The sequence below is a fragment of the Meles meles genome, chromosome 7 (genome assembly GCF_922984935.1).
Source record: "Meles meles chromosome 7, mMelMel3.1 paternal haplotype, whole genome shotgun sequence".
Classification (NCBI taxonomy): Eukaryota; Metazoa; Chordata; class Mammalia; order Carnivora; family Mustelidae; genus Meles; species Meles meles.
This window is the reverse complement of record NC_060072.1, coordinates 105,763,917-105,786,410: the sequence shown is the minus strand read 5'-3', so window position 1 is coordinate 105,786,410 and position 22,494 is coordinate 105,763,917. Positions and strand designations below refer to the sequence as shown.

The 22,494-nt window shown below is 50.7% G+C and overlaps 1 protein-coding gene across 1 annotated transcript in view; it reads right to left on the bottom strand.

Moving 5' to 3' along the window:
- Positions 1 to 22,494, bottom strand: part of VWF (von Willebrand factor) — a 135,935-nt gene that overhangs the window by 48,244 nt on the left and 65,197 nt on the right. The window contains exons 18-27 of the mRNA XM_046011417.1: positions 21,114 to 21,274; positions 13,017 to 13,120; positions 11,683 to 11,821; positions 9,143 to 9,277; positions 6,870 to 7,016; positions 4,343 to 4,483; positions 4,017 to 4,130; positions 2,403 to 2,559; positions 1,235 to 1,393; positions 443 to 578 (exon numbers count right to left, since the gene is read on the bottom strand). Of these exons, the coding sequence (XP_045867373.1) occupies positions 443 to 578; positions 1,235 to 1,393; positions 2,403 to 2,559; positions 4,017 to 4,130; positions 4,343 to 4,483; positions 6,870 to 7,016; positions 9,143 to 9,277; positions 11,683 to 11,821; positions 13,017 to 13,120; positions 21,114 to 21,274 (1,393 nt within the window). The remainder of the gene's footprint in view (positions 1 to 442; positions 579 to 1,234; positions 1,394 to 2,402; positions 2,560 to 4,016; positions 4,131 to 4,342; positions 4,484 to 6,869; positions 7,017 to 9,142; positions 9,278 to 11,682; positions 11,822 to 13,016; positions 13,121 to 21,113; positions 21,275 to 22,494) is intronic.

Below are 22,494 nucleotides of genomic sequence, written 5' to 3'. Positions count from 1 at the left end.
GTGCTCAGAGGCAATCCGAGTGGGAGCCGGGGGTGCTGTGATGAGTGTCTTCCCTCCCAAACACGAAAGCCTCATCCGGGGACCTTGGCTGTGTCCCCAAGGGGTCTATGTCACACGGAGCAGTTGGGGCTCTGAGTAAAAAAAAATTTGACTCCTGGAGGCACCTGTGTTTGGGCTAGATGTGACCTCCAGGAGCAATAAGAGACCACCTTCTTTCTTAAGTGAGAAGAGGCCCAAAACCCCAGCCTCTTTAGAGGTGTTTTCTTGGAAAGCAATGGGGTCTGTCCTTAAAGAAAGAGAAGCAGACTCTCGAAACAAAATAAACTCAGCATTCAAGCTCTCAGTTCACATAGCAGGGCTCGTCCCCACACATCTGCCCCTGAGCAGGACCCAGAGGAGACGGTAAGACCCTTTCCTTCCAACACCAGGGGGTCTGTGTTACCAAATCTGGCAGAGCTCAGGGTCATCAGGGTTCAAGGTGATCTTCTTTCCCGGGGCCAAGCGACGACCAGCCACCTCACACACGGGACAGTCTTCAGGGTCGATGCAGGTCTGCAAAAGCTCATCTAGGATTTTCCCTGCATGACACATCCCTCGTTAGCAGCCGAAACTCTCACCTTTCACACAAGGAAGACTCAGTCCCGGAGGCTAGCTCTGCCTTCCTCCCTCAAGGGACATCTCACCTCCGGGGGAGGAACTTTCCTTCTTTGGGCCTTGATTCATCTCTCTGCCAGACCAGGAAGGGGCATTCCTTCCACCTCTCTCACCACACCCAAGCCTCAAGACAAATGAAATCTTCTCTCCAACGGTCATTTCACGCCAGCAAAGAATACAGCTGATTACTCCACATCTGTGCTACCCCTAAGGTAGTTACCACAGGCCACTCGTTAACTTAAAATGTGAGCTGACACTAAGCAAAACTGAAAATTCAGCTTTTCAGACACAGCAGCCACACTGCAGCAGAACTTTCCCATCCTTGCGGAACATTCTCTCAGAACATGCTCTCGGTGAAAAGCCTATAAATAGGGGTGCACAAGCCCCACGCAGGAGCTCAGCCTGACAAAACCATGGCTGGCCTGGCTTGGATGAAAGGGCACCTAGAAGCAGAGCCCAGGGTGTCAGGGACGGGGACAGGGCAGCGCTGGGCGGGGCCGAAGAGGAATACCGGGGAAGCACCCTTCCTGAGAGCCCAGCCCAGCCTCCCGCCAGTCCCGACCACGGGGTGGTGCCTTACCTGCCGGGCAGTGTGCATGGCAGCCTTCGACACACTGCACGGGGCACGCCAGCGGCTCGGGGTGCTGGCACGTGATGGGACAGGCAGGGGCACAGCTGTTATAACGCCACTCGCACTCATACCCATTCTCGTGGAGGTTCCTCTCCTCGCAATTCTGGGCTGTGGAAACAGAACACGACCAGTCTGTGCAACCCGAGAAGCCAGGCCTGCACCCAAGTCCCCCAAAGAGACGGTGGCAAGACCCATGGAGGCCATGACCCTGGGGGAGGCGATGGTGATGGTGGGGAACTAAGCAGCCAGGGCAGTCACCAATATTTGAGGCTGTTGATGTTTTAAGCACCTAATCAGGGGTGCCTGGGTGGCTCAATTGGTTAAGCATCTGCTTTGGGCTAAAATAATGTCCCAGGGTCCTGGGATTGAGTCCTGCATTGGGCTCCCAGCTCAGAGCGGAGTCTGCTTCTCCTTCTCCCTCCTTCCCCCTACTCGTGCTCGCTCTCCTTCTGTCAAATAAATAAATTCTTTAAAAAGAATTAAAGAATCTTTAAAAAGATAAATAAAGCACCCAACCAGGAACCAAACGTTCTCAATCAGTTTTCCATATAAAAACAATCAGCTGGGGGCGCCTGGGTGGCTCAGTGGGTTAAAGTCTCTGCCTTCGGCTCAGGTCATGATCCCAGCGTCCTGGGATCAAGCCCCACATCGGGCTCTCTGCTCTGCAGGGAGCCTGCTTCCCCCCTCTCTCTCTGCCTGCCTCTCTGCCTAGTTGTGATTTCTCTCTGTCAAATAAATAAAAAATATATTAAAAAAAAAATCAGCTGCCCACACCCGAGGAAGACTCTATAGAAATGTATGCGTTGCTCACTCACGTTAGCATCTAATTAAAAGATACTGAATGTGATTAATATATTGACTTCCCTCTTCTCTTCATCACTGCTCCATCTTCTCCCTCTTCTGGAATTTCTCTAGATATTAATGTCTTTAGTCGCTCTCCCCTGTCCCTCCTCACTCACGTCGATGTCCTAACTCCCTTCAGTCCTCGGCCACCGGTCCCCATATGGGAGCTCTGTCTTCTCTCCCACGAAGGAGTCCTCCTGCACCCCACTTTGAGGTCTAGACTCATGAGGGGGGAGGGTGGGTGTCCGAGACCATGAGGGACATCAGGACTCACGACACAATGTGGCTGTCCTCCAGGCCACCACCTTGCCGTGCTGGGCACACACATGGGCGTAGGCAGCAATGGTGTCACAGAAGCAGGCGCAGTCCCCAATGGACTCGCAGGAGCAGGAGTCGTAGATGCAAACGTCCAGGTATGGCTCAGGGTCCACCTGCAAGGGAACCTTGGGGTGGGCCTCGGCCTGGGCAGAACTTAGGAACTCGGGCTCTTGGTCTGAGAGAGAATGTTCTGGGCGTCAGAGTCGGGCAATGGGGCCTCTGGCTGGAAGGAGACATGCTGGTCAGGGGCCCGAACAGGGAGTGGGTACAGAGGCATAATTCCCAGGTTCTAATCTGGACTCCAATAAGCAGAGTTGGATACAGGAGTGCTGCTGGCCTTTCCTAGAATGTAATGTGCCTTAGAATTTTTCAGAACATTCTCCTTGAACCATCTTTCCATGTACCTGCTCAGCCAGCCAGCCATTCCCATAACCCACTCCCAACCTCATGGATATTTGCGTGTTTCTACACAAAACAAAGACATCCAAGCTGGTCACCTTCCTCCTTTGCCAACATTCAGCAAAGCGGAGGAGGAGACGCATCAGACTGCTTACATTGCCTCACTGAGGTGCTGTGGGGCTATTCCCTGGACAGCCAGGCTGGCTGGGCTCCCCGGACTCTGCTCCCAAGCCTACCCACCCCCCACCTACCCTCAGCCACAGTAACCGCCTCCCCCCTTCCCCATTCCCCCCAAACACTGCTGCCCACACTGGCCTTCTCCAAGGTAGCTGTGACAGGAATGAATCCGGACACTAAGTGGGTCATTGTTCCCAAGACATTCCAACAATCCTGATTTCCCTGGCTGCCAGGCTCTCGGCATTCTTCCAGCTCAGATGCCCAAGGATCCCCTCAAACCAGCTTTGCCGTATCCTCAGGGACCACAAATCAGGGGACAGGAGAAGGAGCGCTGAGTACAGGAATTCGGCCAGATGTTCCCACGTGTGGTGCCACAGAGCAGCGCGTGTGTACGTGGCTGTGTGCACGTACATACGCAACCACACACGGACCCACACAGGCACCCGCATACATGAGTATATACATTCATACAGAGACAGAACACGAATTCAACTTTGGGGAACTGCTTGTCACCCTTTGAGATAAAGACCCGAAACAAGTCTCAACGAGGCCTCAAAAATCCCTGAGTATCGGCTCTGAGAAGAGTTTCTGCTAAAGGGTTTTGTGAGGGCAGGGGGTGCTCAGGCCGGACACGCAGCAGGAACAGGAGGATGAAATCCTGGCTCTCGTGCAGGAGACAAGATCCTGTGGGGTGGGGTATGGGGGGACAAGCCCTAAGACGAGGTCCAAGGAGAAGCACTGACAGGTGCCCAGAAGAGCTACACTTTGTGCGGAAGAAGAAATGATTCGCAGGACATCACTCTCCTCCTACTCCGGCCACCACGCTTTCTGTCTCCCAGCCTGAAGCCAAGAAAGGGACCAGAGAGCTGACGTGATACAGGTCCTTTCCAAGCCTCCAAGGTCGCATCCACAGGGCAAAGCTCACGCTCCGAGGGCCCAAGCCACGAGACCAACCCTCAGGGCTCTCTTGCCTCTATTTCCCCCCAGCCCTCACCAGCCTGTTGCAGTCCTGGAAAATGTCACTGGTGAGGATCCTGCAGGAGGAGTCCACCATCGCCTGCTTCATGAGGTTGCTATGGCAGACAGCAGGAGACGAGTCCAGGGGTACCTGGGGGGCAGGGCAAGAGGACACAGAGAGACCCCCAACCATCAACCCAGAAGGATCCCAGAGTCCCTCCTGGCCAGCCCTGCTACCCCAGCCATTCATACCGCCCCACACCTTACCCCACCCCTCCAGCCCCCATGAGAGTACTGGGGGAGGGGTGACGTTCTGGGAAGCAGGCCTCTGGGGTCCAGGCCATGCGGAGAGCCCAGACATACTTTGCTGGTGTCGGCACACTGCGGGTTCACTTTCCAGGAATTTCCAAAGTCCACGGGGTCCTCTTCCACCTGGAGGCTGCTGCTGGTGAAGTCATTGTTCTGGATGCCATCAAAATTCCCGCACAGGCCACACACACGCTCCTGACAGACAAGATGAGGTCATGAGCACCCTAAACCTCAGGGCAAACTCTCTGATTCGGGGAAAGGTAGGCTCCCCGGGGCAGCAGAGGAGGCAGGCTCGTCAGAGGAAGCGGCAGCAGGCAGAGGGATGAAGACAGAGACCCAGGAGCAGACCAGGGCAATGGACAAAGCCACGTCCCCACTGTGGTCTCTCCCAGGCTTCCTCACACAGCCCATCTTGGAGCTAAATAGAGGTCACCTCTCTCCCCATCAACAGGCTGAGCAGAGGGAGCTGCTTCAACGTTATGTCAATGAGAGTGTACAGGTCCCAAGAGGGAATGTTCTGGTCCTATTTTACTGCAGACAAGCGAGCCCATTCTGAGCAACTGAATGTCTGTCCAGAACAGGCTGGCCAGGATTCTGCTGTATACGGAATGCCACCGGGGTCCACAGCATATCTCATCTGTCTCCGTGTTCACCCCTCATGCGTAAACAGGCACACACGTCCCAAACAAGTCGTTACTGAATGAATGGAAACCATCACATGTAAAGCACTGGAACTATCTGGCCTGGAAAAGAAACAAGTGTGATGCTCTTGAAACATATTTAGAGCCCTGTCTTGGCACCGAGAGATGTGACTTGCTCTAGTTCACTTCAATATGGAGAATTTGGTTTGGTACAAGGGTGAACTTACTGGGGAACAGGTAAGAAGAATGTTCTCACAGTTGGACAAAGGCCTCATGGCCCCAGAGTACAGCCCCTGTCCTTGTAAACTACCACTCACTCCAGGCCCTCCTCTCCAGCCACACTGGCCTCCCTGCTCAAACGCTCCAAACTCCATCCACCAGAGGGCCTTTGCATATGCTGTTCCACCTGTCTGAACTCTCTTGTCCAGATATTTACATGGCTCACTCCCTCCCTTCCCTGAAGACTCTTCATGTCACCTTTAGGTCTCATCAGACCAACCACGCTAAAATGACAGCCCGACTAGAATATGATCTCCACCAGGGTAGTAAAGGGCAACACCACAGGCCCCCTCCAAAGATGATCATGCCCTAATCCACACATGGCAGAAGGAACTTCGCAGATGTGATTGGGGTAAGGACCTTGGGATGGAGAGGGGGTCCTGGACAATGTAGGTAGGCTCGGGATAATCACAGGGTCTTACAAGGGGTGGCGAAGGCATCAGAGTGAGGAGGGTGAGGTGACAGGAGCATAGAGGGAGACTGGAAGAGGCTGTGCTCTTGGTTTTGAACATGGAGGATGGGACCACAAACCAAGGAATTTGGGCAGCCCCTAGAAGCTAGACAAGGCATGGAAATGGGTTCTCTCCTAAAGCCTCCAGGAGAAAGCAGCCCTGCCAACCAGCTTTATACTTTTGACCTCCAGAACCTTAAGGTAATAAATTTATGCTGCTGTTTTAAGCCACTAAGTTTGTGGTGGTTTGTTACAGCAGCAATAGGAAACAAGACAAGGCTTAAAACATATATATATACACACACCCATACATATATATACACACATGTGGGTATGGATGTGTAGATACATATATAGTTACATATATTTGTATCAATAATAATATATATTATACCTAATAGTAACAATATATATTATATGTGTGTGTGTATGTATGTATGATATACATGTGGTTTCTTCCCTACTGTATCCACAGTGCCCAGAACAATGCCCGATGTAAACGAGAGCTTAGTAAGGATTTGGTGAATAAATGAATGTGTGAATTGTTAATACTTTCTAGAAAGAGAATGGGCAACCACAAGAAGTAAGGGCCATGAGGCCTCACCTCAGCACAGCTGAAATGAACGGTGCGGTCAGAGAGGCCCCAAGACTAAATCAGCCCCCAGAGTACACAGAGCACTTGTCCCACGCTCCTCAGAAAAACAGTCCCAACACGCGGTCGGAACCTGGCCACAAATACCATCGCTTTCACAAAAGCAGCGTATCAGCATTTCTGCAAAGAGCTCTCACACCGGGCTGGTGGATGGCTCCATGGCAAGTCCACACCCCAGAATATTTCCCAGGGTTTTCCTAAGAGTGTGTGTGATCGGTTTGCCTCTTTAAGAAAACTTAAGAAAAGCTGTTGTCTGATCTTTCACTTCCTTCTTCTGTGGATAGAAACTGCCTGCCTAGCAAGGTCAGTCAAGGAAATGTTTGCTGGGTTGGGAGGGTGCAGGGGGCCCCCCACCATCCTTCCTACATGCGGCTGACTCAAGAAACAGCCAAAGCTGACCCCACGCATGGAATCCACAGTCTTACGTGTGTCAGGAGGGAGACCGGGCTGGAGGGTCACCCACTCTCTCCCGTGATGGTGGGCAAGCCAGTGGCCTGAGGAAGGTGCAAGGAGTACGTCACAGACAAGATGAAGAGGAAACAGAGAAGAGCCGTTGACCTGGTATGTCCGCTTCAGGCTCACGGAGATGCTCAGGCGGCGGTCCCAGACCACGGAGAGCGCCTTGCCCAGCAGCAGGATGACATAATGACCGGACTCCACCACCTCAAAGTGGGTCTCATCCTTCATGGGCTTCTTCACATTTACCTGAAGGTGAGAGAGAACAGAGAGTGTGGAGAGCAGGCAGGGGGGACGAGCTCCTCCCTCTACCCCACACCCCTGCCTGCTGCTGCAGCCCCCCCGGAACCACAAGTTGTTCACCCCACCTGGTCAGAGCATGTCCCTTCCAGGCCAGCACCCTGCCTGGATGCTTCTCGGTCCGTCTCGCCTATCACTGGCCAAGAACCCTATGACTAGCTGATGACACCATAGATGACGGCAAAATCATAATTAGGAGATTAAAAATACAATGAAGCCAACTAGTGGAAAATAGCCATCACTGTGCAAAAAAAAAAAGAATTTTTTGATACTTGATCATTAAATGCCTGTGGTCCCCTAAATTGGTTTTAACATGAACATGATTTGAAACATTTCTAAGCAATTGACATAAAAATCTCTCCATTTATATAAATGAACACTAGAGTCTTCCCTTTCCTTCCCCCCACCCTGCTCCCCAGAGTCCCTGCCATCAGGAGCCACCGCTGACGGAAAAGGGACACTGAGGAGCTCAGCGCTGGTGGCCAGAATCATGGATTTCGGTTTCCAGAAGGACTCTGGCCTGAGCCCTTGACTTAGCACGCTTGTCACCAGTGCTGAGCGCTCAGAGCCCATTTCGGCATGTTTGGCTGACTGATTTGTAAAACTGAAGTTATTGCTAAGGGCCTGTCATCCCTTTGCAAGCATTCTCTCCTTAGTGACCCACCACATGCAGAGCGAATCATAAGTGCACACCTCCTATTGGACATCACCATTGTCTTCTGTCCTCTGAAACAGAGTGGACACTGCTGATCTGCAGTAATCACGGGAATTTGCCCCTCGGTCCCCTAAGATCAGTGGTGCCTATTTGCAGGAAGGCAGGGATGCGGGCTGAGGCCGTGGAACAAAATGAAGGTACCAGGACAGGTCTGAGCCCAGAGCCTGCACTCCCCAGTACAAGATGCTTCCCTTTCCAGACCAGCAGAAGCAGAATGGTGGTGCCCAGATACCCTGGCATTCCGCATGCAGATTCCGGGGTCCCACCCAGACCTAACAACTCAGAAACTTGGGGTAGACTCTAGGGTCAGTATCTCAAACAAAATTCTAGGTGGTTCTTCTGTACCCTTCTGAGAACCACTTCATAAACTCTTAGTACACAAGGACTGAATCTGATGACTTCTCTTTTGAGCTCTTTTAAAAAGATTTTATCTGAAGAGAACTGAAAAACATAAAGTCAAAATCCCCCAAAAGACCATTACTTCCCAAAGTAAATGTTTATGAGTGTTACATATAATGTATATATTTGTGCATATATTATACGTGTGTATATGATGGATATGTAAATATGTATATGTATTATATATGTATAAGTTATGTGTGTATCTTACATGTGTATATGTATGTATATGTATGCATGTCATATATACATGTAGAGCTGATGTACATGTATATGATTGATATATAGAAGTGTATAGATAGGTAGATATGGTAGCCATGTGATATGTGTTTATATCATGTATATGTGTGCGTGGTATATGACATGTACACATGCTATGTATATATGTGTGTACACGTGTATGTGCATGTGTGTATATGCGATAGATCTCTGTGTGTCTGTGTTATATATGCACATGATGTATAAATGTGTGGGATATATGCGTGTGTGTGGATATATATGTATCGTGTGCCACACATATGTGTGTGTGCGTGTGCATGTGTGATATATCTGTGTCCTGTGCATGCATACGTGTGTGTTGGTGTATATGTGTGCTGTGTGTGTATTCATATCTACATATTTCATCTACAGATGCATACATGAAAGGGAAAGGCCTCCTGCCTTCCAGTCCCCACTCCACCCTCCAGAGGTAAGCACTGCACTTTGGCAGATATAGTTACATGTTCTTCTCCACACACACACCTCTGCCCTTCGTTAACATTGCATTATCCATAGTCATCTACAACTTGTTCTTCTCACAGATCACGTCAAGGTCAGATGATACAGCTCTACCTTATGCCCTCTAACGGCCATACAACATCCCAAGAGCACAAGAGCTAAACAATGCTTGATGCCTGCTCTTAATCGGCTGATGGAAGAACAACGGGGTTGTGAGGGTGGAGCGGGGAAGGCTGGCACTCACCTCCCCGTCAAACAGTTCAATCTCTCCTCCTTCCACCAGGATGGTGACCCGCTTCTTGCATTTCACCGAAGGGTAGCTGCACCCCTCGTTCCCCACCAGGATCCGGAAGGTCCCAGGGTTGCCGTCACAGTCATCCTGGGGAAAGGGGGTGCCGGGAGAGGAATATTATCTCCGCTCTCTCTCCCCAGATCGGAAGATGGTATCTCATCATCTCAGACCATTGAAGGATACGTGTTAAAGGATGTTACCATGTCCGTGCACGTGTGTGTGCGTGCGATGCACGTGTGTGTGTGAGACAGAGAGACAGAATGAAATTGAGAGAGAGGGAAAGAGGATGGGATGGGGGTGGAAGAGAAGGGACAGGTGTGTCATCTTCAGCCACAACATACAAACCAGAGTCAGTGAGCACAAGGGAGAAAGAAGGGAGAAGAGGAGAGGGCAAATGGCCTGTGGTATGCTTTTTGAGCACATCAGCCTATAAGCCCCTATCCAGAACTGGTTAGTGCTTAGTCTTACCCAGCTAACTGGGACAGTTTGACCACAAGGCACTTTGTGGCTCTTGATTCCGGCTGAATCCCTCCGGACTGCCGGCCCATAAATATAACCAAAGGTCATCTGACACAGTTCCATGGCACTGAGCTACCCCCTCTGGTTGGGAATAGAGAATTAGGGACTACTGGTCCCTGCTGGTCAATTGCATAAAAATTAAGGAAAGGAGGGACATTTCTGGCAAATACCACCCCATGGTGGCTATTGCTGTGGTATGACAGGAGGGAAAAAAAGACCCAGAAAAAGGTGTGAGCCTTTGTGCTGCCACTTACTGGATACATTGAGCAAATCACTTACCTCTCTGACACCACCCCCCATACACACACACATACAATCTGTCTCTCTAAAAGACAGAGTCAGCCAGTGGTGGGATTGTTAAGTTAAACGGGTCTGTGTTAATGGGATTGTGAAAGGTAAATGAGGGAACAAAGGTACAGGTGCTTTATACATGGCTCTTGGCATCAGCTGAAATTTGGCTCAAAAAGAGTCAAGTCTTGACAACATGTCCCAAAGGAAGAAGGGAGAAAGGGGAGGATCCAGGACAAAGTATCAGAAGGGGACAGCAGGACTGGCTAGGAAGGAAAACAAGCAACCCACAAAGAAGCACAATTTGAAAGGGACTCTAAAACTGGCCCACTTGGGAAAGCTTTGCCTGGGCAGGAGAAAAGCGGGGAGCAGATCTGACCAGCTGCTTCTCAGAGCACTGAACTAGTGAGTGTTGTCTGTTTGAAACTGGCTGCATGGTTGAGCCCTAGAGCTGGTGTCTCCCCATCTCTTGCTACTAGCATTGGGAGGCAGATAATCGAAAGACAGGCTGCCATATATAATCTGCAGCACAGCTCTAGACGGGGATACACCCCAGGTTCATAAAGTGTCAGTAAAATCATGTCACGATGAGCATGTCCTCTCTGTCTCCCCAGCACGCTGCCTGCCTTTCTGGGGCCACACTGGGTCACGGGAGATGGAAGTTTGGTTAGCTGGTGCCAATGCTCACTCCCAGCATGCTCTGCCCACAGCTGCTCATGCTGCTGCCAGTTCCACCCACTCCCAGCATGCATTATGCTGCTGCCGATTTCACCCCTCTCCCAGCATGCTCTGCGTTGCTGCCGGTTCTGCTTCACTCTCAGTATGTTCTGCAGACATGCATGCTCAGGCACACTCACTACCTGGTTCATGGGGCCTCACGGCTTCTGTCTCTGGGACTGGGGCTCCTATAGGTCTGTGGTCTTCCCTTGAGACCACGCCAAGCCCCTTCCCTTCTTCCCAAGAATGGAGACAGGAAACCACATTTGTTTAAAGCTTCGCGGCATCAAGTTGTCGCATCCCTCATGAGAAAAGCACTCATCATCTCCTTGCTTACTCGCTTTGGTGTCAACCAGTAAGAGAAGTTTACAGGAATCCAGACGGCAGGAGAGGGAGACGGAGGGGCGGGTCCCCTTACTCACCAGCTAGGATTTTCTGGGCAGTACGACTTTTCTGTGCACCCCCCTTTCTGAACTGGACTAGGTTTGAAATGGAAATGGTGGACAACAGGATCATAGGGCGGGAAGCCAACTCAGGGATTATTCCAACTGTCCCCCAGTCCTGGGCCACTCACCAGCAGGGAGGGTGAGGGGGCTGAGTCCAGCCCGAGCTCCCCTCTCCCCTATAAGTCCTGACTGAGGCTGTCTGCCAAAAGGAACCAACGCGTTAGCTACTCGTGGGTGCTAACTTGGGCTGGGGCTAGCCTTGCCCCCACACCCATCCCGGTCAACAAAGGAGTTTCTGCCCTGTTCTTGTAAGTCTCCGGGTCAGCTGAAGGAAAATGGACCAGTGCTCTGAGTTTCAGGCCCCTTTTTTAGGGGCTGGAAAATTGCTGCAGTAGAAACCAGCCCCAGAGCTGTTTCCACACACAGAACAGCAGAATCTGACCCAGAAACCCCCAAAGGGCAGTCGGCACCTCCCAGCGCCCCCCAAAGACAGACAGCACCCCTGCCCTCCCTCCTTCTCACCTGCACCAGAACGTACTGGCACTCCCCAGGGAACAGGTATTTGAGCCCGTCAAAGGTGAGGTAGTGCGCCATGCCAATGGCAGAGCACGTGGCGTCGCACACGTGGTCTGTGCAGTTCCACTTCCGGTCCCGACAGACACTAGGAAGAGTAATGGCCGGGATGACCAGCTGGATGCTGTGGTGTGTGGGGTTCTTCCGGGCATTGGGGAGCGAGAGACAATGAAGGAATGCAGATCACTCTGGGGTGCCACCCCTACCCTCCAGGAAGCCTCTAGAAGCCACACCTGGGAGGTGTGGGTGTGGGAAGGCAATTCAGTCATCAACAATCACATTTTTAGAGCACAAGGCTGAGGAGGAGAGAGGGAAGCCATGCTGCTCTCCTGTTCCAAGGGGGAAGGGGAGGCAAAGAAGCTAACAGGTCACCCAAGGGGATTGGGCAGCCAGGGAAAGATGCTCTGAGGACCATCTGCTGTGGATTTGCCGAAGTTCAGCCTCCCTGGAAGATGCCTGAGAGTGGCCATGGGGTCTCTACAGAAGAGGCACACTGAGGTTGAGAGCCCACTGAGGTGAATGGGGAGAACGAGACACAACAGCAGGAAAGTTCTGGGCTGGGAAAACAGTGATCGACCATCAACTTCTGCCAGGAGAGGTTTTGTGTGTACATAGCTATATTTAAATCTACAGTGATTTGCCCACTATCACAGCACCCCATCCCCCCGCCACCCAGTCACTAGAGCTGACATCAGGAAGCCGACTCTGTGCATCAGAGGTGGTAAGTTCAGACCCAAGAAACAGCTAAGCCCCTTCCAGGTCCCAGCCCTGCCTGCCTCTGTCCACATAGGCCTGCCCCTGCAGCTGTGCACAGCCCAGAAGTCACAGCATGGTGAGTGAGCAGAGCAAAGGGCCAGTGAAGGGTGGCCACAGAGAAGAAAGAAGAAAACCAGCCACCCTCAGAAGGTCCTTGGCGAACCATGCCATTACAAGGACATTTACAGTATGCTGAGGGGACATTATGAGGCCAGAGAGGGAACCTCACAAGCCCATGCCTTTTGGCAGCTTGGCCACACGTGCAATGATCCATAAGGGCCACGGTCCTTCTTGGAAACGCTACTCTCCAGGAGACTGTCCGTGTAGGATGAGCCCAGGGGAGGATAAAGATTCTCCCCCCACTTTACAGATAGAGAAACAGAGGCACAGAGAAATGGAAAAGAATAACCATGTTCCCACAGGGTGCTACAGGCAAGTGCCAGAGGCCCTGTGGCCGTGTTGGCCCCCACATCCCCACTGTCACTCCCCCCACCCCAAGGGCTCCAGTCCCCACCCAGGGGACTTACCAAGTGTTGCAGTCAATTTTCACGGTTTCTCCTGGGGCGTACTCTCTGCCTTGATGGAAGCAGGGGCACCTTTCCAGAGCCACACACTTGTTCTCATGCCGGACCTAAGGGAAAGGAATCCAAATGTTCTGGGGGCCATAATGAGTGCTGGGAAGACAGCCTCTGCCGCAGGCCAGGCCAGGGAACCCACGCCCCGACTGGGGCTCAGCAAACATGTGCCCCCATCCACACAGATGCCCCCTCGCTCAGCTGGAGACACTCCGTCCACCCTCTGCCCTCATACCCTGCTGAGACCACAGTGAAGACTGGTAACCTGTGGCCAAAGCCCCTGGAATGTGCATATCATAGACCCAGTGATTCCACGCAGAGGATTTCTCCACAGGGAACAGATTTATGGACAAAGGTTAATGTAGAAACACTTATCATTGCAAAAAATGGAAATAACCAAGCGTTTAACAATAGGAAAATGTTGAATTCTATTAAGGAATCTCCAGGTATTGGCATCCTCTGGAGCTCTTGGAAGGGCCTTTTGGAAGACTTTTAAATGCTGTGAGAGACACTGAGGCTGTTCATTTTTAAAACAAGGAAAACTTTGCATACATATGGTCCCAATTATAAATATATATGTGACATATATCTATAAAACTATATACACACTCATATATATATACATGGATATCAAAAAGGACTAGAAGGAAATACAGAAGTTCCATCTGAATGGAAGGCTGAGATAGAGGAATAGAGGAATTTTATTTTCATCTTTGGTTTTTAAAATTTTTTCCCCAAATGTTCATCAGTGAGCCCGTATTATACTTACAACAGAAAAGATGGACGATGTATTTAATAAAATTTAAATGCATGTAATGCGCTGGAGATGAAGGCTGCATATTGGTCACAGGCAGGAATGGGCCAAAGCCAGAGTCTGGGGGCTTGTTGGAGCCCCACAAGCCCACTCCTCACCCAGTCCCCCAGGATTCTGACACCCTCCACGGGGGGATGCTCTGCTTCCCTGCCCTCTGCCCATGAAGAAAGCACTATGTGAGCATGTCATACTCCTCAGGGGGACAAAAGAACTAAGACCCACTGGCTCCAGTGGGTCCCAGAAGAGCTGTCCAAACCCTCTGACCCCAGTGTGTAGACATGCTTCTGTCCCAGCCCCGGGGGATGACAGGGCAGCTGTGGCTGTCTGCTCTGGAGTAGCCTAATGGCAGGTGATCTCAAGAGTCCTGGGTCACCCTCAGGTGAAGGGACCATGGCACTTTGGTGCCAGAGCTACCTAAGGGGTGAGGAACTCCTGGTCTGTATGTCAGGATCCGTGTGCTCCAGTCACTCCCCAGACAAGCCTGAGTTCCCACAAGGCTGTGAGAACAGGGCAGCCTGGGCCTGAACAAAGGGCTTTCATGTCAGGAACCGTAGGCTAAAGTAGTGTGTGTGTGTGTGTGTGTGTGTGTGTGTGTGTCTGTGTGTGTGTGTCTGTGTGTGTGTGTGTGTGTGTGTGTGTGTCTGTGTTGGGAGGGGATGGGAAGAACGACCTCCACTACTTCACCACCACCTTCATCCAACCCTAAGTCCTCAGCTCCTAAGGGGGAGGGTGGGAACACAGAAAATGAAGAAGAAGCAGGTCCGCCATGTCCTGCTCTTGGAAGACCGTGAGCTTAGGCGCCCAGCAGAGAAGATGGCAGATTGGGAGGCACAGGAAAGGGGAGGCACAGGGAGGAGGCAGCCTCTGTTTCTGCCACAGCCTTCTGAAGCTGTCCCAATTAGGGTTCATTCCCACATATCCATCCCCCACCCCCAGGCTTCATCAGCCTTGACTTAAGTAGTGGCTACTCTGAGAATGACCGCTGCATCGGCTGGAGAAGCTTGATGAGCTCTCCAGCCCCCACATCTACCAACGATGGAGACCAGACAGTAAGTCTCCCTATTAGAAACATTATTGAGACAAACATGATGCACAGAGTCGGATTCCAGGAAACAGAACCCTGCCCATCTCACCTCACCTCCCTCGCCTCGCCTCACCTCACCTCACCTCAGCAGAACATGCCCTATCCCTTCTCCTTTGAGCAGGCTGAGTTGAGGCTCCCACACCTCCCAGTCTGCATGTTGGCTGTTTCTACCTCTCTCCAGGATATTCAGCCCATTGACAAAAGTCCTGCACACCCAGGGCTTAGGTAGCCCCTCTCCCAGCCCATGGGTGAGTCCCAGCCCCCCTCCAATGGACATAAACTTAAATGCCAGCTTGGTCGTGAGATAATGCCACCACTGCTGCTCCCATTTCCTCCTTCTGTGCTCTCACTGACAAACCACAAGGCTCCTCTTTGCCCTGACCCACGGCTGGATTACAGTATTAAAATAAGAACTTGGGGGGTGCCTGGGTGGCTTGGTCTTTAAGCGTCAGCCTTCAGCTCAAGTCATGACCCCAGAGTGCTGGGATCGAGCCTCACCTGGGGCTCTCTGCTCAGCAGGAAGCCTGCTCCTCCCTTTCCCACTGCCCCTGCTTGTGTTCCCTCTCTCACTGTGTCACTGTCTGTCAAAAAAATGAATAAAATCTTTAAAAAAAAAAAAAAAGAACCTTTGTACTGGAGGAAGACTTCTATAGACAACAGGGGTGTGGAGTTAGATCCACAAGTGAGAGCTAGAGAGGGGACAAAGCAAAACCTTAAAAGGAAAGAAGAGGGTTTCCAGGCCTCACCTCTGTACAGGCTCTGACTTGGGAGAGAAGATCAAATAACATCAGTCCAGCCAAAAACACCCAGAGAGTCCTAAAGCATTAAAAAAAAAAAAAAATCCCTGGAAACTGAAAGATAAAGGCACAACACAGGGGATGAGGAGGATAGAGGATCCAGATGAGGACTGGTCAGACACATAGGGTAAGTCAGGACAGCAGTCCCCAGCTGGGAAAAGTCACTTAAGTATCACATTCAAAATAAAGTAAACCATCTCTGACGAGTGTTTGTCCCTTTGGAACACCAGAATGATAATAAGATAAAATTAACAAATGCCCTTCCAAGACTTGAGAAGAAAACATGCAGAAATCATTGTTACTATTCATCAACTTGGGCCATCTTGAGGAAGAATAGTTCATGCCAAGAACATGGTACTAGGTATTAGGCAGCTCCAAGAAAAATTATGAAGTAGAAAAAAATTGGTTTTCTTACTCTTCTCTGAAAAGGCACCATCCTCACCTTCACCCCGCCCAGCCCCCATGCATGAACACCATACTGATCCATTCTCCAAAACCTTTTTGCCTCCCAGCTATCCTTTGTTCATTCTCCCTATCCCACCAATACTTCCAGCTCAATGCATCTGATTACAACTAGGTGTTTGCTACTGAGGCAAGAACCTGATTAAATAATTCACACTAAGGTGTGAATGACTTCCTGTGAGAATTTAAATTTAAATTTAAATTTAGAAAAGCTGTAAGCTTTTCTAAAACTCTTGTTAACCAAAATGAATTTATGCTCACTTAATGTCAGTCATACAAGGAGTAGAAGATATTTTTGAGACAGAGAGGCTTTGGGGGCCTTTTAAAATTACATCTCATGGGATTTACAGTGCCCACATGTGAGGCCCACCCCTGATGGGCCCCGGACCCCCAAACTCTACATTTCAAAAAAGCAATGCCAGAGTCTGTTTAGTCTTCATACTGGGCCAGTGAGAAAAACAGGCATAAAAGGACAGAGAGATGAACACGTTTCCTAGCTGCCAAGGGCTTCCTCGTGCCAGCTGAACTAGGTACCAGCTAGGAAAGTGTCACTACTAGATTTCAGAGAGTAAGTCAGCATCCCCCACACTGGGGTGCCACACTTTCCAAGACCACCTCACAGGAGAGAGGGAGGCAAATAGGACTGAAGGAAGGATCCCAGCCTGGGAATCAGGAAACCAGGATTTCCAGTATAGAACTATGTAGCCTTGAGTGGTTCTGGTTCCTGTCTTTCCGCAGACTCCCGTGTGATAGAAGGGGCAGAAACCCCGAGTCCTTAGGGCTCCTTCTCACTTCTCCGCTGGATCCTGCTCCTAAAGAGAATGAATGGGGCGGCTGAACGAGTGAGCAGGGCAGTGGGTTGTGCTTTGCTGTCACCTCGTGGTAAAAGTGGGTAATAGTCCAACAAAGGCAAATCACTCAATTTTTGAACTAAGGAAAAAGATGGAAATTTTTCTAATGCAACCCCCTTATTTGATTGATCTCAAGGGCCTCCGAATGTGGACACTGAGGTCTTAAAATTGCTCCTGGTGTCTGATAACTTCCTATAGCATCTCTCCGTTCATAATATGATTCATAGTTTTTCTCCCCAAGCTTCCAACAGTGATCAAAGTACCACTTACTAAGCAACTTCCATGACCCTGTCACTGCACTACCAGTCCTCCCAACCGCCCTTCTAACCCAGTTTTACAGATGAGAAAAATCAGACTCAAGGGTTTTAAGTGACTTGCCATTCCATTAAGTAAATGTCAGGAGCCAGGGTTCACACCTGGAAGGACGGGACTCCAATCCACTGCCCTTCCCACTCAGCTTCTCCACTAACCATTTACCTAAGAGGACACTGGCCACGTATCGAAAGCATCCCCCCGCCCCTGCTTTGTCCTGTGCAAGGAGACCTTTGCAGCAGTGTCAGGAGCAGACAAAGTGGCCAGGAAACCCCAGCTCTAAGCAGATGCCAAGCTGGGCACAGACTGCAAAGAGGAGGGACCCCCAATCCATTCCCAATATTTTCAGACAGTTGCGGGCTTTACAGTGGACACTGAGCAATGTCTTCTATGGACAGAGAGAGGCAGTCTTCCAGCGTGGTCCCCTGGCCAGTGTTACTCTGTGATAATGAGTATGCAAATGAAAGGCGCTACGAAAATTCTACTGCAATACATCACATCTGTTGAATCAAATAAAAATGGGGGGGCACATTTTGTACTTATTTTGTATGTCCTTGCTTTCTGCTTCTTTTTTCTGATCATTCATTGCTATTATATCTACAAAAGCTTTAGGCCACGACAGATTGAAAATTTAAGAAAACAGGCCCTTCTTGGATCTCTCCTGTGGACAGGAGGAGGTTGACAGAGCCTCTGGGACTGAGACTTGGTCATTTACAAAAAGAATTGAAGCTATCCCTATGATTCTACAACCCTTTTGGGCCCACAGCCAATGCGTGAGGAAGGCAGAACAGGAATTATACGCCCATATCACAGGTAAGGCAATCGAGGCTCAGAGAAAGAACACACGCTCACCCCAGGGTGAGTGAAGCCTGAACAGAGAACTCAGGCCCCCTACCCTGTTCCTATTCAGGTGCTCTTTCTGCTCTCCAAGATCTGCCCCCCAGCAAAGAGCTCCTTCCCCACTCCCACCCCACCCCGGCCTGGCCCCCTGCTCAAGTGCATAGGATGCAAACGCCCGACCTCTTCCCCGAACCCTCCGTCCCTGGCCACATCCTTACATCTCCCCCGGAGGACAGGCCACACAGAGAAACACCCCTGGGTAAGATGTCTACACCATCACATGGGCGCACACAGCTCCTTTGTCTTTGCATTGTCGCCAGGAACACGTGTCCGATGCAGGGGCCAGCCGCCTGCGCACCTCGTAAATCATGGACTTTTCTGCTCTGCTGAATCTAGCCTCAACGATTTGCACCTCTGTTGGCATCCTAACGAAGCAGTTGTGAAAATAAGCCAATCGCTCACATTCTGAGCTTTTGAGTTTTGAGTCCCTGCGGTTGAGGTTAGAGTCACCTCGCTGTAGGACAGACACCTAAAGACTGTCCTCAGAGTGTGTGCCAGATGTCTGGGAAATGCCAGGGAGCTCCTGGTGTGCCCACATCCTGTGCATGAGGTCTAGCTCCCCAGTGGGGATTTGGGACCATGACACAATTATTGTGGTTATTATCTAAGATGATCCGTCCCATTTGCTTCATTGAAAAAATAGGGGGGGTTATTTAAAAGAGTCTCATGCTGACATAAGCCCCTGAGTGATACCTCTTTTCTTGCCAGAGGTTTCTCTGTTTCTTTGTGGGTTTTTTAAAAAATATTTTATTTATTTGACACACAGAGATCACAAGTAGGCAGAGACGCGCAGAGAGAGACGGGGAAGCAGGCTCCCCCCAGAGCAGAGAACCTGATGCGGGGCTCAATCTCAGGACCCTGAGATCATGACCAGAGCCGAAGGCAGAGGCTTAACCCACTGAGCCACCCAGGCGCTGCCAGAGGCTTCTCTGATGTTTGGAGAATTTCTCCTCCAGGTACAGTGAAAGGACAGTCAAATAAGAGGCCTTTGGGATAAAAAGAGCAATGCAGAATCTTCCTCTCCCCATCCTCTTTCTTGCCGCTATGCAGCTCTGAGCCTCCCCTCCTTATTTAGCCTCCTTGAATAGCCACCTCCTGAAAAGAAGACCTTCTAGGTCAGGGGTGCTCCCGGCCAATCTCTAGCTCCCCCATTAGAAAAGGCAGTTCACTGCCACTCTGTCTGCCTGTGATCCCTCTCTCTCTCTCTGACAAATAAAAATAATAATAATAATGATAATAAAATCTTTAAAAAAAAAAAAAAAGAAAAGGCAGTTCAAAATCGTCAGGGGCTAAGGCAGAAGGGAACACCTTAGGCAGAGCGAACAGCTCGCCTCTCTGTCTTGGAGGACAGCTGGAGGGAAAGATCAGTCACGTGCCCGTGCACCCCCAATGCACAGCCCGCCTGAGGGCCACCGGTGATGGGTCCCAGTTCCCTCCACAGGATACTGGCAGCTCCCACGGCCCAGTACATCACCCCTCAAGCCAAGGCCTGGGCATCACTCACACTCTGTACAGTCATATAGGATAGCCATCCTGCCCCCTCCCATTTGGCCTCTCCAACTCCTGCCCCAGCCCTACACTACTTGCTTTGGGTACAGGGGAATCAGAGTCAGGGAAAGTGAGGAGACATGAGGCTTTGGAAAGAGAAAAACCCAGAAGTTACATTTTTCAGGGTGACAAGAATAACCTATTATGCAGTTCCCCTCCCTCTTATCCACAGGAATACATGCCAAGACCCTCCAGTAGATGCTCAAAATCGCAGATAAGACCAAGCCCCATATATACTGTTTTATTCCCTATACACACATACCTATGATAAAGCTGAATTTGTAAATCAGACACAGGAAGAGGTTAACAGCAATAACTAAAAATGCAGCAGTTATAACACTATACCTAGGAAGAGTGATACGATGTGCTCTGAGCACCTTACTGTACCCACTCACCCTTCTCCTTCTGGTGAGGATGTGAGATAACAAAATGCCTCTGTGGTGACATGAAGTGAGGGGGATGGGACAGGCACTGAGACACGGCGTTAGGCTACTGCAGGCACCTGCTTCTGGACCCCAGTGGACGGTGGGTAACCGGGAACGACCGGCCGTAATGTATGTGTACAAAACTGACCCACAAGCAGACTTGGGAGGAAGCCAAGGATCTTGGGCACGCTCAGACCCCTGCCGCCAGCAGCCGTCTAGAACCAGGTGGAGGCAAAGCAGCAGACCTTGGACCATGCAAGGCATGCTGGGAACTGCTGGCCGCAGGCTGTGTCTATTAAGAGCTGGCCAAGACCTCGTAACTCACTTCCCAGGTGAGGAAAACCAGGCTCAGTGAGGGGAAGGGACTGGGGCCAGTCCTTGCTGGTGAAGGGACAGCAACACCAACATCATCTCTTGCAACAGAAAGTTCTACACATATATGCAAACGATATGCAAATATATGCGTGCCCTCTCCTCTTCATTCAGGGAATGCAGCCGCCCTTGGGAAAATTTCAGGGGAAATGCCAGTTTCCACACATAAGTATTTTCTGGAAATACTCACTTTGCTTCCTGCAGTACCTCTGTGCACGGAATTCCTGTGTTTTTGTCGGATCTTATCAGGATGGACTCCAGACACTTTCCCACCATCTCCCTTCCCGGCTCTGGCGGCTGAGTCAGCCACAGAAAACTGTCTCCCACCCCTACCCCAGTCACAGCCTCCACCCCCATTACCATTCTTGCTTTGCTCCTGTTTCGTCCTCTCTCTCTGCTCCAGAGCCACCTGGCCCATGCTTAGCCTGCAGGAAAATGCAAGGCTTCCCACCCTCCACTGCTCACGGTGGCTCCGGTGGCTTACCATGCCCGGTGGGCAGAGGCAGCCGGAGACACAGCCGGAGCTCATGCACTGCAGGTCATAGTTCTGGCAGGTTTTGGCACACTCGAGCCCTTCAGCCCTCGGGTTATCGGCGGGGCACACCAATGTGACCATGGGAGGCCGACAGGACAGGCTCCTTTTACCTTGGAAGTAGAAGAAAGCAAAAGAGTCAATGGATCTCCCTTCCACCCTGTCGTTGGTCCCCGCCTCACTTGCATGCAGAGACCCAGCCGCCCACTTCCTGGGATCAGGTGCTCCCGCAGGCCTTGCCCTGAGCCAGGTTCCCCTGGTGAGACTGGAGGGCCACCCCATCTACTCATCTGAGCCCCTGACCTTTGCCTAAATGGAAAGCATCTCTCCTTCCCTCCTTGTCCCCTTATCAGCCCATTCCTCATTCCCCTTGAACCCACTGCATCATGTTCAAGCATTAAATCAGGATGCACTGTGGAAATGTCCAGACCCATGCTCTAAAGGACATGCATTTGGGTGCTAAAAAGGAACCTTTGTGGGCACTAGTTGGATCGCTCATAAAATGGTCACAACTAATTGAGCCACAAAATCTTTAAGAGGGACTTTGTTTCCATGCCATCCTCTGCCCAGCCAATGGCCACCCCAGTTGCTCTGCTTGAATTTGCTATACTCTGTCCCTCCACACTCCTCCCTGCCCTCCCGGCTTTGTCATCCTCCATCTGATCATCTCTAATGCCACCCTCTGATGCACTATGTACTTATTTGTACATTGCCCACCCAGCTGCCCACCCCCAGAATACCATGATATGTTCCATGAAAGCAAGGGTTTTTTTCAAAAGACTTCACTCATTTTTTTGAGAGAGAGAGAGAGAACACAAGGAGGGGGGGTGGCAAGCTAAGGGAGAGAGAGCAGCAGGTCCCTTGCTCAGCAGGGAGCCTAATATAGGGCTTGATCCCAGGACCCCGGAATCATGATCTGAGCCAAAGGCAGACACTTAACAGACAGCCACCCAGACAGCCCAAAGGAAGGGGTTTTGTCTCCTTTGTACATGGATGTATCGTATCTCCTGACCATGGGCACCTATCACGGGCCGATTGAATAAATGATGACAGGAGGGTTGCTACAGCACTTGCCTTTCAAAAACCTGCATGTGCCTCACAGCATTTATATCTGACTATGTAGAGCACTTACTATCTCCTGTGGACAAGTTCCAGCCTTATTTTTATACAGAAACTTTGTTAGGAAACTGAAACCCTAAAAGATTAGGTGGACCTTCCAAATTGCACAAAATTCTAGGAGCTTCCTGACTTATTTAAAAAAAGAAAAATAAGTTACCTTCCAGGGGCTATAGGACAGAAAAAAAGCCAAGAGTGTGGGGACACAAGCAACCAC